General features: G+C 54.5%; 4 protein-coding genes across 4 annotated transcripts; 2 read left to right on the top strand and 2 right to left on the bottom strand.

Annotated features, from left to right (window-relative positions):
• Positions 1 to 1,254: 1,254 nt before the first annotated feature.
• LOC34622463 (retinitis pigmentosa 1-like 1 protein) lies at positions 1,255 to 2,862 on the top strand. The gene has a single exon (XM_026336689.1). It carries the CDS (start codon positions 1,255 to 1,257, stop codon positions 2,860 to 2,862), a length of 1,608 nt encoding a protein of 535 aa, XP_026192474.1.
• Positions 2,863 to 3,465: 603 nt separating this feature from the next.
• Positions 3,466 to 7,434, bottom strand: LOC34622464 (probable protein phosphatase 2C 8). Its single transcript, XM_026336686.1, is given in 12 exon segments — positions 3,466 to 3,531; positions 3,636 to 3,668; positions 3,884 to 3,946; positions 4,249 to 4,402; positions 4,924 to 5,056; positions 5,618 to 5,725; positions 5,861 to 5,924; positions 6,077 to 6,124; positions 6,189 to 6,239; positions 6,242 to 6,350; positions 6,533 to 6,702; positions 7,261 to 7,434. Coding segments are annotated over 12 exon segments (1,173 nt in total).
• A 1,110-nt stretch (positions 7,435 to 8,544) lies between these two features.
• LOC113147151 lies at positions 8,545 to 12,007 on the bottom strand (the record flags this gene model as incomplete). The annotated part of the gene is made up of 5 exons (XM_026336685.1): positions 8,545 to 8,932; positions 9,038 to 9,147; positions 9,271 to 9,555; positions 9,696 to 11,494; positions 11,923 to 12,007. Coding segments are annotated over 5 exons (2,667 nt in total), but the record flags the coding sequence as incomplete, so codon positions are not given.
• Position 12,008: 1 nt separating this feature from the next.
• On the top strand, positions 12,009 to 14,116 carry LOC34622465. Its single transcript, XM_026336684.1, has 7 exons — positions 12,009 to 12,240; positions 12,374 to 12,429; positions 12,570 to 12,618; positions 12,789 to 12,863; positions 12,899 to 13,097; positions 13,204 to 13,438; positions 13,841 to 14,116. The coding sequence occupies exons 1-7, from the start codon at positions 12,009 to 12,011 to the stop codon at positions 14,114 to 14,116; spliced, it is 1,122 nt and encodes a 373-aa protein (XP_026192469.1).
• Positions 14,117 to 14,135: the final 19 nt, after the last annotated feature.

Below are 14,135 nucleotides of genomic sequence, written 5' to 3'. Positions count from 1 at the left end.
AAAGGGTGCAGATACGCCCGTCGTAGCCGCCCCTCTCCCCACATATTGGAGCCGTCATTGGCACGGAATGCGATAGCTCTTTGGAAAACAGTTCTGAACAGTCTATTCAAGGAAGTAAGTGTCCTTGTGCAGTGATCTCAGTTGGAGCGGTAAATGAGGTTTCCTGCACGCACTGAGCCGTTTTTAAGTGTGAAGGCCTCACACAGCCGTACAAAAACCACCACAGAAAGTGTCTTCTCTCACGAGCTGTGTTTTGCAGGTCCGGCATTATATCACTGAGCGCACCATATATGGCGATCCACTGCTGAAGGGATGTAATAGATTCTCGGTGCACTAAACACCTTCTATCTTATTGATTGGCGTCTCTCTTGGCGGCAGTTACCAATCAACTAGACACTTGTGCACATTGTTTTGGGGGCTTGCACCTTCCTAATAGGTTATATTCACTCTGCTGCACACTTGAACAAGGAATGGCGATTATGTCAAGTGCGCTAGAGGTTGGCTAATTCACATTACACTGCCGAGCTTTGCTGGAAATGCTACTGAGAAAGTGTACTTTGAGACTCTACAAAAACTGGTCTTCTTATGATTGGGCAAGATGAGATTTAATACCGACGATCCTCGAGGTGCCTGCAATGCCCATGAAAGCGTAGCGCAATTCGATTCATTTTAACCATGGAACTCCGTGTGTCATGTAATTTGGGGGCGTTATCCTGCGTTTATTTCTAATTTTTCAAGTATGTAAAAAATATTTCAATGAAGCTAGCGCAGAGAAGCTTGATCGAGCAAGGCGTTCCTGCCGGCGTCGTGTGTCGCGTGCGGATAGATCAACGCTTCGCGTAGGCTGAGATGCAGGCTGCGGAGGATGCTACCTCTAACGCCCAAGGGGTGGTGTTCACCATAACCAAAATTGTGTAGCAGGTATTTCTCTCGGATGGAAGGCTGCGAATTTTCATCGCGCCTCAGGTCTTCGGCAGTTGCGAAGGCAACCCACTGACTTTGATACTCAACGCCTCTCTCTTCTACTTTCTTTCGACAGCCAGTTTCTTTAGCAACGAGCCTAATCTCAGGAGCCTCGGGTTCTATGTTTATGGTCTACTACGTAAGGACGATCTAGGAATCCTTTGCAAAATGACTTGGAAGCTCGCATCCTTCGTGGCAGCGCTGCTTGCAGGTACTCAGTACTCCCAGACCAGCTTTGCTGCCCGCTGACTTTTCCCCGGGCAGCGAGAGCAAATCCACATGTAACTGCAGATGATTCTGTTCCTTGTACCGAATGCAGAACATATTAACTCAAAAGAGCCTTTGGTTTTCTCTCGTTGGGCCCGCGAATCAAGTGTTCAATGTAGGGTTTGGTTGTTGTATGCAGGCGTTGCGCTCGGTGAAGAACCGACATTAATTGACCAAAATCCTCCCGCTGAGGCTGTCTTGAAGCCTGAGGAAGAGTCTGGAGGCAGTTCATTGGGTTTGCAAAAGCCGACCGACTTTGTGCAGAAACTGCAGGCCTTCCAGGAGGAGATCCGTGTCTGGCACGAGACTCAAAAAGACAACCTCAAGGCGTCTTACGAAGAGTTAGTTGAGCTGTGGAAGGCAACAGCCGAAGCCGCGGAACGCCGCTTCCAACGCGCCAAACAGTCAACTCAGTCCGACCTGAAAGACGCTAATGAAATCTGGACCTCATTTTTCGATTGGTTGAAGAATCTCATAGCCGGAATCCCCGTCCCTCTGCCTGTGACAGGGGGGACGCAGAGCCAGCAGAAGGCAGGTCAGCTAGCGCCTATCTCTATCCCCCAAATTGGCGCCATTCTGGAAGAAATGCATGCACTCCTTGAGGCCGTGTACACTAAGGTTTTGCAGGAAAAGGCACAGCTGCTGAACCAAGAGGAGCAACAGCCGCAGAAGGAAGGCTTGACCCCCGTCACTACCGAAAGCCCATCCTCGGAGGTTGCAAAGGCTGACCAGGAAGTAACATCGGATACTCCGCAGAAGGAACAACAGGAGGAGCAACGGTCGGAAATTGCGGAGGAGGCGGCAACGCCGACCCGAGAAGAAGCGACACAGGTGCAGCAGGAGATGGCCGAAACAGTGGAAAGACAGGAAGATGAGGTTTCTGAGCCTGAGGTTGGAATCACATCGGAGGCAGAAGCTGGGCAAGAAACCGTGCAAGAAGCTGTACCAGAAACTGCGCCAGAAGCTGTACCAGAAACTGTGCCAGAAGCTGTGGAAGAAACCGTGCCAGAAGCTGTGGAAGAAACCGTGCAGGAAGCTGTACCAGAAGTCGGGACAGAAAATGTGCAGGAGGGTGTGCAAGCAGTGGCGGCTTCCCCCCAGCAAGCCGAACCGGAGGCACACGGAGCGCTTCTAGTAGTAGCAGAACCTGAGGCTTCAACAGAAGCGACTCCTGCAGACGACCACGCTTCCCAGCTTTCTACCATCGTACTGGACACCCTGAACCGTATCGAGAATGCCTACAAGTCACTGTACGAAACTCTGAAGGCGGCAATTGTTTCCGGCTCCCGAGGGTCCTTTAGGGCTCCTCAGGCTGCTGCCACTATGCTCAAAGAGCTAGAGGAGCTTGGAGAAGAGTTTGCGGAAGAAAATGCAGCAGTGACAGCAGAGCTGGCAGCCGTGGAAGAGGCTGCACAGCGTCAAGGGCCTACCTGGACGATGATTGAGCGAGAGAAAGTCTTGAAGAAATGGCTAGTGATGGCTAACATCCAGCAGGTCAAGATAACAGCCATTGGCAGCAAGGCAGCAGCCTATGGCATTTCAACGGACGTAACGCCAGTATTGAGTCCAAGTGCAGAGGAGCAAGCGGCCACCCCTCCCTTCACCACCTACCCATACATCTACTATCCCTAGGCTCTGTGTACCGTAGTAGTTGCAAATGAGAGGCAAAAGGAAGAGTGTTAAAATATGTGGGGCGCACTGCGCAATAAGCAGGTAAAGCAAGAGGTTCACGTTTCCCCGACAAACTTCGAGGTATTAAAAGTGATACTCGTTCGGGCAGCTCTTGCGCAGCCGCTAGAAGTGCAGCAGTAGCGGCAGCGACGGCAAAAGCAGCACTAGGGGCCACTGCGATGGCGCTGCCGAGCAGAACTGCCAGTGTAAACTGAAGTAGCTAGCAAAACTGACAGCAGCAACGGCTGAAAGTTGCCACGCTCGCAACGCCACTAACAGTGTAGCAATACCCAAGGCAGTAACAACACTAGCCCTCATGGCAGGCAGAAAACTTACCCCTTGCCACTGTTCGACATGGATGGAACTGTGGCAGAGGGAGAGACTGCCTACAAGCTAGAGTCGCTGCACCTTTCCGCACTTGCTTGTGCCAGCCAGCACAGTGAACTGCAGCTACAGCTGCCTCCGCAGCAGCACCAGCAACTGCGGTAGCTGCCTTCTCTGGCATTCGCATGCACCGCCATGAGAGGATCGGGGCACACGGGCAGCAGACGGATTCAAGTGATATCAGGCCTCACTCTTCGCCGGAGCCTCTCCCTCATTTATTAGAATAAGCAGCACGCTCACATTGTCCTGCGCAAACGCCACACGTTCTAGAGGCAGGCAATTTTCAAATGCAACATCACGCAGACACAACGGCAGCAACAACAGGAGCTGCAACGCCAGCAAACATGTACCTGTGCCTTTCGGTCGACTAAAACGTAATCCACCTACGCCACACACACAGCCGCAAGGGGAAGCAGGGCAAGTCTTTCGGAGCAAAAACGACCCCTCTAGCTGCTACGTCTCATGAACACCTTCATCTGCAAAACACTAGATGTACCTGCTGACGCCCCCTCCTTGAGGGGAGTCTGGCCCAAGCAGTAGCATTAGGGCAAAAGCGTCAGCAGTAATTACGAAACCAGCAGCATCCTCTAAGGCTCACAAGTTGGCGGCAAACTGCCGAGGGGTCAAAAGGCCTCGAGTTCACCTTTGCAGACCGTTTCTCCTGAAGGCGCACCCGGCAGCAGAAGCGGCAGAATCAGCAAAAAAGGCTGTTCCCAAGAGACAAAGTGGAAGTAGCAGACACCGACAAGGCCCTCCCTTTCTCCCCTACCCAAGGATTACAAAAAATGACGCATTGAACCAGGCCGCGTTTGCCGCTTTTCGCTGCAGACAGGCAACAATGCCATCGTCCTAATGAGCGGCACCAACCCTGAACCCCCGCAAATGCATCACTTCATCGCGAAAGGCAGCAGTAGCAAGGGCAGGACTGATCGCAAGAGAATGCAGCTGCGATGAATGACTTGCCTTTTGAATGAACTCTGCCGTTTTATTGATGGCTTCAGATGCACCCCAGGCCCCCCAAAAGCCGTCACACGCGACCAGCAGAAACTCATCTTGCGAAGGGCACAGAGAAGTCTTGCGGATTGTGGGAACACAAGAGACACCGTAGCGCTTGAGCCTGAAGCATAATCGCCCCAGCAGCAACACAAGCCGAAAGCAGCAGATCTGATCACAGCTTCAGAGAAATTTTTTCCCAAAAAGAGAGGTGCGAAAACCCCTATATAAGAGCGCGACAGTATCCATGCACACACGCAGTGGCGAGTATCTGGACTGAGCGCTAGAAGAAACGATAGGAGGCAACAAGAAAATGCGAGCGAGCAGCATCTACATAGACGGACGCGTGGCGTGGAAGCTGCGGAGAAAGAGTGAGCCTCCTAAGGGTATTGGCAATTGTGGATGCCTCTCGAAAGTTCGAAAAGAGAATGCGAAGAGTCAAAAGAGAAACAAACAAACAAACGAGTAGAAACGTGAGCAGCAAGGCAGCGCAAAGCTTCTTTGAGGCAGGAGGCAGTCACAAAGGCTGACAGAGAGAACAGCTCGTGTGGCTCCTGCCTGGACCCAGCAGCCGCATGCAGGAGACGCAAAGTTTACGGCCTCCTGCCTGCACAGCCTGTCTTTTCGCATGTGAAAGCAGCTCACGGTATATCTCCAAACGATCGTGTGAGCTCCAACTGTCCATTGACGCGGCCTCCCTCAATCGAGCCGCCCATCCTCAGAATGCGTTCCTTTTCAGCCAGCAGATAGGGTCGGTGCGTCTCAGTCAGCGGAATCGCTGCAAGCCCCATACAAAAACACACACACAGACACAGACACCATGTACACATATACATACAAGGATACACACACAGACACACAGACACCATGTACACATATACATACAAGCACACACAGACACACAGACATCATGTACAAATATACATACAAGCACACACACACAGACACACAGACACCATGAACACATATACATACAAGCACACACACATACACAGACATCATGTACAAATATACATACAAGCACACACACACACACACACCATGTACAAATATACATACAAGCACACACACACACACACGCACACACACACACACACACACACACACACACACACACACACATACAAACACACACCTACACAGCATATACACGCACAAATACACACCATGTACACAGAGACACCTACATGTGTGCACTCGCATGCACAGACACCTGACACTTGAGGCCGTAGGCCCTTGGGAAGCGTCGCATGGGGAGAGAGGCCTTGTCGGGAGCTGGCAAGCAGCTCTCTTTTCTTGCTGAAAGTCGCAAGCGTAAGGCTTAAGCAGTGAATCGCACCATGATAGCCTGTCTCGTGCTTTCTGGCTAGATAAGCCGCGCTGTCTCCCAGGCCCGCAATAAAGGCTTGACGCGCCAACATCAGCAGAAATACCGCTGTGCAGCCATCTGCATGCATGGCCAAGCCGCAAAACGAGCCTTCGTAGAGTTTGAACTCCAAAGCCTCTAGAACGAAGTCAGCGCACATACCGAGGACGCCGCAGACTCCGCAGCGAAACGCGGAGCCCTCTGGGGTGTACATACCTCTGCAGGCAGGGATTTCTGTGGCGATGCGGGAGTCGATCTTGCGAAATGCGGCGTACAGCACCTGGAGCAGCGCCACGAGCAGCCGCATTTCGCAAGACGCAATGCAGAGCATAGCGCGCCCGTTCTCAACCCCCGCCAGCTCCCGTTCTGCAAGAGCCTTCCCAGCCCTTCACCAGCTGGCAGCCTGCATCGCGCCAGGAAGGAAAAACTTACGTGCTTCATCTCATGATCTGAGACCCCTCCCGTCGAAAGTTCATTGCTCTTGTCGCGAGTGCTGCTACCCTTGACCACTGCTGCATCGACCTCGCCCTTGATCGTCTGCAGCTGCTGCTGCTGCTTTTGCTGCCGTGAGGGATCTTCCTGCTCCGCTTTCTGGTGCTGCTGCTCCGCATACAGCTTGAGCTGCGTTGCGATCTCCAGAGGCAGCGTGGCTTTCACGAAGGAAGCCGACTGGCGACCGCCATGACCATCCAGAATCGCAAAAACGCTGGCGCAGAAGGCGCAGCACACACAGCGCTCTAAGCAGTACGAGGCAGGCAGAGGGCCTGCGCGCGGTAAAGGCACCGGGGGAAAGGGGTGTTTCTGGCGAGTGCAGCGGTTCGGCTGCTGGGAATGACGGGAAAGAAGCTAGAAGCGAGGCAGACGCCACGGGGAAGCCAGAGAGCTTACGCGAAATCCCTTTGGGGCTTCAAGGAGGGCTCAAGAGTGGCCAAAGAGGGCAGCACGAGACGCTCATCTTCCATCTGGCGCCTCACACCCTTGTCACCGTAGACGGCGGCATCCACATAGAACCCCGCTGAGTCGCACAGACCGCACAAGACCCCTAGACTGTTCGGTTCCTTGGATCAGCAGTTCTGGGGAATACTGGCAAGGCTCTTGTGTGTCTGCAGTGTTCACGCATGGGGGATAGGGGGACAGGTTTAAGGAGGGGTATGGAGAGGAGGGGCTTGTGGGAAAGGAGCAGGGCAGCAGGGAGGACGAAAAGGGAGGGAAGCTCGGGATTTACGGAACGAAATGCGGGTGGTGCCTCCATCGATGCAGCGGCGCTTGCCTCCAGCGTCTGCACGAAACGCAGCAAAGGCCCCTACATCTCCAAACGTGCCCCTCTAGCCCTCTCAAAGCAACCAACTGCATGCAGTGTCGGCCCGATCGCGACGCTGCAGGTGCCCCCCGCCGCTGGACGCACCGCTCACTGAAGACGGCGAGGTAGCGGCAATCCGCTTGGTGATGCTCATCGCGTGGGACCCCTAAACGGTAACACCCCGAAAGTTCCCGCTGGTAGGCAAGAGGGCACGCTCACGAGCCCTTGCACAGCGGTCCAAAACGCAGACGGAAGACGCGAAAAGCCTTGCTCGGTGGAGATACACCGCGGCTTCCCCGAAATCTCAGGCTCCTACGCGTTCCCCTGGACGCACGGATGCCGCAGAGCGCCCTGAAGGCGCAGCTCCAACTGCAGCTCTACGCTTAATACTTGCAGGGGAGGGGGAGGGGGAACCAGAGGCCTCTTCTGCTGTCGTGGTTAGGATGCGAATGACTCCGGCAAAAGGGGGGCTGTATGCCCTTGGGCGCATCAGTGAGAAGTTCGCGACGGCCGTGCCCACAGCATCGAGCACGAAGACGACAAATAAAACTAAAAGCGCGAGAAAATACACAGCAAGCAAGAACGACCCCCCGTTCAGAAGCCGTATTCCCCAACTCCACTCCTTGTGCCATCTGAGGGGGCCCTCTCCGGGGGGCCCCCTCCGTGCTGCGGCAGAGGTCTTTGAAGGGGGGCCCTGCAGCTACCCCGAGAAATCTCGACCTTCACACTCTAAGTCAAAAGTCACGAGCTTCTCTGTCTTTTGCGGTTGCGGAGAGCTATGTTGCGCAGCAACTCTGGACCCCCTCAAGTAACCTCTGTGCATCCCGAGCGCTACAGCCGTCGCTTTAGCTTTAGGGACGTGAGCTTGAGTGCTGAAGTGCGGAGCTTAATTCACCCGCGTGCGATTCCGGGGCAGAATGACTAACGGTCTCCTCTGCAACTTGACAGCTCTGCACCTCTCGCCGTAAACTCTGCAGCGACCCCTCCACTAACGGACCAGCTTGCCTAGTAGCCGTTCCGTGCCCACTTGCACACTCTAAAGGGCATTACCGCCCCGTCAATAAGCAGAATGGGCTTTCGATATTTGGCCTCGAGGAACTCGGCCTGAGAGAATAAAAAGGGATCTAGGAAGGACTGCACTCTGCAGAGTTCTTTGCCCTTGAACCCTAAACCCGCACCAAGCACTTGTTCCAAGAGCTCCAAATCGTAGCAGAAGAGAGTGCAGCATCTTTCGCGTGTATCGACACTGCCGTCCTGGCTGCATATCGTGAATGCCTGGTGGATTAGCGAGGCCTACGGTTCTGGCCAAGCGTTACTAGGAACAGGGACGATGCGATACCTAGGGCCGTATCACCCACGAGCCAGTCAGCAGCTCCATAGAAGAAGCTTGCCTCGTTCAGTAGCTTTCAAAAGGCAATGCGGCGAAAGCCTGCCAGTCGCCTCGCTGCTTTCACTGCGACTGCGCTTAATCGCGCGAGAAAAGAGCTTCGCGGGCCTTAAAAAAGCGACGATGGAATACGGCCTCCTGCGGAAACACGCCACGCCACACGCCTACACGACACGCCCTGAAGAGCCTGGCTGCCGAGGCTCCGAACGGAGCTCACAATTCACACGTGCATGCATGTAAGTATGCCTCAGACGCTGCGGGGTCACTCAAACGTAAGGACTCTAAAAAAAAAAAAAACACACACACACACATCTTGGCAGGGACTAGGCATTTAGTTAGGGATTTCGCCATGAAGGGCTGGGGTGTAGGATTCACGGGTATTCCAAATGTGGAGAGTTCGGAGGCTCCTATCTGAAGCAGCTCGGATCCTCGCACTCCCCAAGCCTCAAATGCTGGGCTTAAAGGCGGCAGATCGAGGCCTTGGGCGAAGATCTGGCAGGCCCTAGGGGACCACAAGTCTACACGTTTCCGCTGCTCGTATTCTACCGATCCTAGCGTTGTTGATGCCGTTGGCGTCGAGCCTCCGGCCTGTTCTTGCTTGCTGGAGGGGCGGAGGACAGACTTTCCCGCTGCCGAGGGGTTGGCGACTCGCTGCTGCTGCTCTTCCGCATGCGCCTGTGCCTCCTCTGACGGCTGCTGCAGCTGCGCCTGAAGGGTGAAGCGATAGGAAGTGGCGGGGTTGAGGTCGTTGATGCAGAAAGCTCCTGCTAGCCTGAAGTCATCTTGGGGACCCCGATGCATGCGTACAGGGAAGGCCTGAAGGAAGGCGTCAGCGCAGCCTCGTGTCATTGCGAAAAAAACAAAGAGCAGGAGGCACTTGGCTTCGGGTTTCGGAAACGGCCATCGGTTCAGAAGGGGTGTCAAGGTACAGAAGTTTACATAGACGTTCGAGGATGGGATACTCGTGGCGATCTTCGCGTGCGCTGTACTCTGCGCAACGGCATCATCTGCAGTTTCTTCTGCGCCAAGCGCCTCCTGAAGCATGCGAAAGGTGAGGCGGCCTTCGCAGAAGGCGGTCCCTACGCGGCGACAGATGCAGCACGTAAAAGAGACCATCACCGACTGAGCCCTCATATCGCTGAGCTTCAATCGTAGCTGCGGCTGCAGATCTTGGGTCGTCTGAGGCTTTTGCTCTTGACCTGCAGCAGCAAACCAAATGATCCACTAAAAAACTGCAAGCGTGTTCTGTCTGTCTCTGTGTGTGTCGTGCTCAGGATACACCCGAGCTTTCCATTTACCCGTTCATCTGTAGAGATACACCTGTACAAATACATGTAAGTAAATATGTATGGATACATAGATACGTATCTACCTGTCTCGTTCCTTCTCTTTGTAAGCCTTCTACTGTGTCTATCTTCCTGTGCCTGTGTCTCCGCGAACGGATTTTTCTGTGTTTTTTCCCCTAGTCGGCAAGGGCCCGTCTGACCCGTTGCTTGTGCGCTGCCAACGCTCCAAAGCACCAGCTTCCCGGCTATCTGCCTTGCTGCCCAGCTGTGTCTATCTGTGGCTGTCTTACTGGCAGGCTCGACAGCTCTGTCCAAGAGCTGTGAGAGGGGATCTTGACTCTCCAGCAGCCACTGGCCCCAAGGCGCTTCAGCCTCCGCGGTTGAGGCTCGAGCAGCTGACAGTGTAACTGCTGCTGCTGGTGATGCTGCTGCTGTCAGACCACTGGGGGCGTCTGCCCGTCCTTCATGCGGCTCTTGTTTCGTCTCGCCTCCAGCTGAGAGCATACGACGGCCACACGCAAAGTGGAGCTCTTGCAGGCTGTTTGCAGAAGCAGCTGCAGCTGGTGCTGCTCTGGCTGCTGATGCCGTAGACGTCATGGACGTCGACAAAGATACGCTGGCTCCTCCCGACTCTTCATCACTTGAGGAAGGCAAAAGGCGTCGGAGATGCTTCCTAGAGGCTCCTGAAGCACCTGTTGAAGAGGACCCCGATGGTGTTGGAGTGGCGCTGGTAGTTGTCTGCAGACGGCCTTCTCTTACAGGAGTGCCGGTAGGGCTGCTTGTACTGCTACTGCTGCTGCTGCTGCTGCTGCCACCTTCTGCTTTGAATTTCTTCGGAAAAACACATGCATAGACACCCCTCTCGCTTGCGCTCCTGCTGCTGCGAGTGCCCTTCCCAGGACCCCCGTAAGTAGAGGCGCCATTGTCTTCTTGGCTGCCTTTTTTTCTGATATCTCCATTATTGCCGTCCTCGTCGCTGGATTCGCTCTCACTGCTCCTGCTTCCGCTGCTGCTGCTGCTTCCGCTGCTGCTGCTGCTTGTCTTCCGTGTGGCTTTACGCCTCCGTGTTGCTAGATGTGCAGCATCCGCCTCAGCCGGAACTGAAGCATGTGGCTGTGGAGAAATGCTTGCCAGTAGATCTTTTGGTGGTTTCTTCTCCTGCCTAGCAGCAGCGGAGGCAGCAGGCCCGTCCTCCGCATCAGTGTAGATGAGATGCGGCAGCAGCAAGCGGTTCAGATCCGCAAAGAGATTCACGCTTTCCAGACCTCCAAACAGCCGCTTCAGCACGCAGTCGCACTGCACGGTGTGAGGATCCCCCGGCTGCTGCAGCTGCTTCTGCTTCGCATACGCCCAGACGGCCCTAACAACTTCCACTCTGTTGCTGACAGGCGGCAGCTGCATTAGGCGCTGCAACGACACTGACAGTCGGACTGGCAGCCGGCAGGCAGCGACCCCTGCTGCTCTCCGCTTGGCGCTGACTCGGCGCTTACGCCGTTTTCGCTTGAGGCTTCTGTCTGTCTTCTTGCCGACAGCTGCGCCTTTGCTGCTGCCTCTGCTGCCAGCGACGCTTCCATTGCAGTCGCTGCTGCGCTCGTGCTTGAGCGCAGCGAGGATGGCTAGTTTGTCGCTCCGGCCTGGCGGAGCACCCCGCGGTTGCGAGCGCCCTTCCAGCTTCAGCCAGTCTGAGTTCGGAGCTGTTTTGCTTGCTGGCGATGCTGCTGGACGACCTGCTGCTGCACTCCTTCCAGATAGCTCCTCGTGTTTCATGGTTGCGGGGCAGCCGACACGGGTATAAAAATTCAGGCTCCTACGTCTTAGGATCTTGAACTCCAGACCTACTCCTCCGCTCTCTGGGGAAAAAGGCTGTGCTGCAAGGCCTAGAAACTCCAGATTCACTCGTCTTTTTATGGCTAACAAAATGTGCAAACAGGTTCAGGTGCAACAGTCGTATGGGAAGGATCCTCAAAGACGAGCCCGCCGCCTCCATGGGGGGCCCCCCTCCGAGCCGCGCATCCAGCCACAGCTGCATCGGGGGCCCCTTCGCCCAACTCAGAAGGCGTTCTCTCTCACTTTCGTCTCTTGGAGGCTTGGCTTTCGGCTTATGTAATGAGAGCTCGGGATTTCGAAAGCCTTTGGCTAGGGTCCCCTTCCTGAGGAACGTGAGGGGCCTGCTGTGCAAAGCCCACCTTGCGGCTGTTGCTGCTGCTGCAGCAACGGCAGTCACGAAAGGGCAGCAGCAGTAGCAAAAGTTACGGAAAATAGCTCTCTGCTGGACCCCATAGAGGCTACTGCCAAAGCAGCTGGCGAAGTACAGGGATTTCAGCAGCCCCACCTGCAGCAGCAGCAGCAGCAGCAGCAGCCTTCGATGTCAAGAGCAAGGAAAACGCAGCAATGGAGTCTTTAGAAGAGACTCTGACAGCGTATGCTTGCAGGCTTGAGGCTTTCGAGGGACGCCTAAAGCAAATAAGGGAGGCCCTCCAGGCCCTTTCAGAAACCACACCTACGGCTCCTCAAGAAGCTTCAGCAGCCAATAGCACCCAAGAAGCCGTGATAGAACTGCCCCCCTTAGAAGCTGCGCAGCTGCACGTCTGCACGGCCTTTGCGGCGTGCACCCTTTGGTTCGGTAAGATGTGATGGGATTGGCCTCTTCGCCACGGTTTGAAGCGTATCAGCTGTTTGGCATTTGCCATTTTTGCGTCGCTCCTACGTGTTGCTTAGGCCTTGGAGGGAGCGATGTGTGTGCTGGTTTGATGCAGTCTACCTTAAGACGCAGGGGCTAAGTACTCAATGCCACCCAGTAACAAAGGACCTCGTCCGTTGAGCTCGAAATCCCGAACCTTCGACCTGTCTTATGACACCCCCCTCATTGCAGGCTCTTTAGATTCTTGCTAAAAATACGTTTCTCTAGGCTTCATGGGAGGAAGGCCTTCGACTGTGTGCTGCGTGGTTCAGGCTCGAGTACAGCAGTACATGCACAAGGTTTCAAGGGCCATACAAGAAGGTATGTTCACTCTCGGCGCACAACTCCGTAATTCTGCCCTCTCATTTAGTCGTGCGTCCGTGTAAACCATTCACGCATCTCCCGCTACATGTCTTCGAAATGGACGGCTGAACATAGAGGCCTACGCTCTAGCGTTCAGCGTCGAAGATCCAGGTTCGTGCTGTGTGCAGGCGAGAAGAGAACACAACAAGTAGATGTCGCCGCTGCTGGACGGATGATCGCCTTCCACACCGCAAACTCTAAGCGCGAGAGTATTCAAGACAGTCGAGATCTTAACGAGAGGACCCCAGAGGCACCCCCCAAGAAGCGCCGAAAGCCCAAGGGCGCCTCAGGGAGCGTCGGCACACCTGGGAGGGGCGACGTCAGTCAAAATGTGTCTGCACCAGCTCAAGCGACTCCGGAGTCTGGAGAGAACCGCGAAGCGCATGGAGCTTTAAAGAAGCACACACAGGGGACGCCGGAGATTTGCAGCAACGGAAGCAACAGCAATCATAAGAAGCAGCGTCAAAGGAAGAAAGGCAAGAAAGGAACTGTTTAGGGGCGTGGTACGCATCTTGGCAAGGTGAAACAGGCGCCATAATAAAGGCACCAGCCTGCAGCTACAGATGCTGTTGACACCAGCGCTTCCCGTAGATACCTTGTGTACATGTATCCTGGGGCCGCCTGCTCCCTGGTCGACGACGTTGGAAAAGACTCTGGAGCAGGAACTGCCCGATGCGTAGGTGGCGCTGTGTCACTTGAATCAGCACGAGAACAACACTTATCTGAAGCAGCGACAGCAGTATTTTACAATGCAGCCAAAGGCTTTGCAAAGGGGAAAGTATTCTTTTGAGCAATGCAGTGAACCGGCCAACAGGAAGACGCGTGACCTCTATGGATGCAGCTGTGGAGTTTAGGGTTTGGATCTACCGCTTGCGCACACATGTTTCATGAGCGAACAGGGAGCACCAGGCTACATAACCACAGGTTTCTGCAATCCCTTTGTGCGATTGCACTTATTGGTAGTGGACTCACGGCTACGAATCTTGCATGGATTTTCGTAGCGGCACTGGCTGCTGCCTGTGCGTATGGGGCGTGAACCCATTCCAGATGGCTTTAGTGCCGACCTTCACAAAATAACTTTCAGTTACTGCAGTATTACGCGAAAAACAATACTGAAGTGTGTGTTTCAAAGCCATTACCCCCTACCACTACTTTCTCTCTGGGGTGTCCACCGGCCTAGGTGGAGCGACCGCTGGGTAGGGGCTGGGGCTCAGGTCATCTTAGATTGAATTTCGCTCATTTGAATTTTTTCCCAGCTTGTGTAGGAATTAAAAGCATATGTTCCTCTTCAAGAGACCTAAAGAAGGCTGGAAAAGGCGCCTTCAACGCCACGACGACTGCCGTGCACCACGCCCCTCAAAGTGACCCCGACCATGGGAGCCTCCTGAAACACTCGTCGACATTTGCTCAGTTCCCTTCTAGGAGTCCAGCTGCGAACTTGGCATCTGAGATTTAAGGCTTGAGCACTGGGATGT

This window comes from Cyclospora cayetanensis, unplaced genomic scaffold, assembly GCF_002999335.1.
Source record: "Cyclospora cayetanensis isolate NF1_C8 unplaced genomic scaffold, CcayRef3 CcayRef3_contig_141, whole genome shotgun sequence".
Lineage (NCBI taxonomy): Eukaryota > Apicomplexa > Conoidasida > Eucoccidiorida > Eimeriidae > Cyclospora > Cyclospora cayetanensis.
This window is presented reverse-complemented; position numbering and strand designations above follow the sequence as displayed.

Bases quoted from the DNA above. Each gene is read 5' to 3' on its own strand.
- LOC34622463 (XM_026336689.1), top strand. From the start codon at position 1,255: ATGATTCTGTTCCTTGTACCGAATGCAGAACATATTAACTCAAAAGAG.
- LOC34622465 (XM_026336684.1), top strand. From the start codon at position 12,009: ATGGAGTCTTTAGAAGAGACTCTGACAGCGTATGCTTGCAGGCTTGAG. The intron at 12,241-12,373 runs GTAAGATGTGAT...GGTTTGATGCAG, and splicing joins GGCGTGCACCCTTTGGTTCG to TCTACCTTAAGACGCAGGGG. The intron at 12,619-12,788 runs GTATGTTCACTC...TGCTGTGTGCAG, and splicing joins TTCAAGGGCCATACAAGAAG to GCGAGAAGAGAACACAACAA.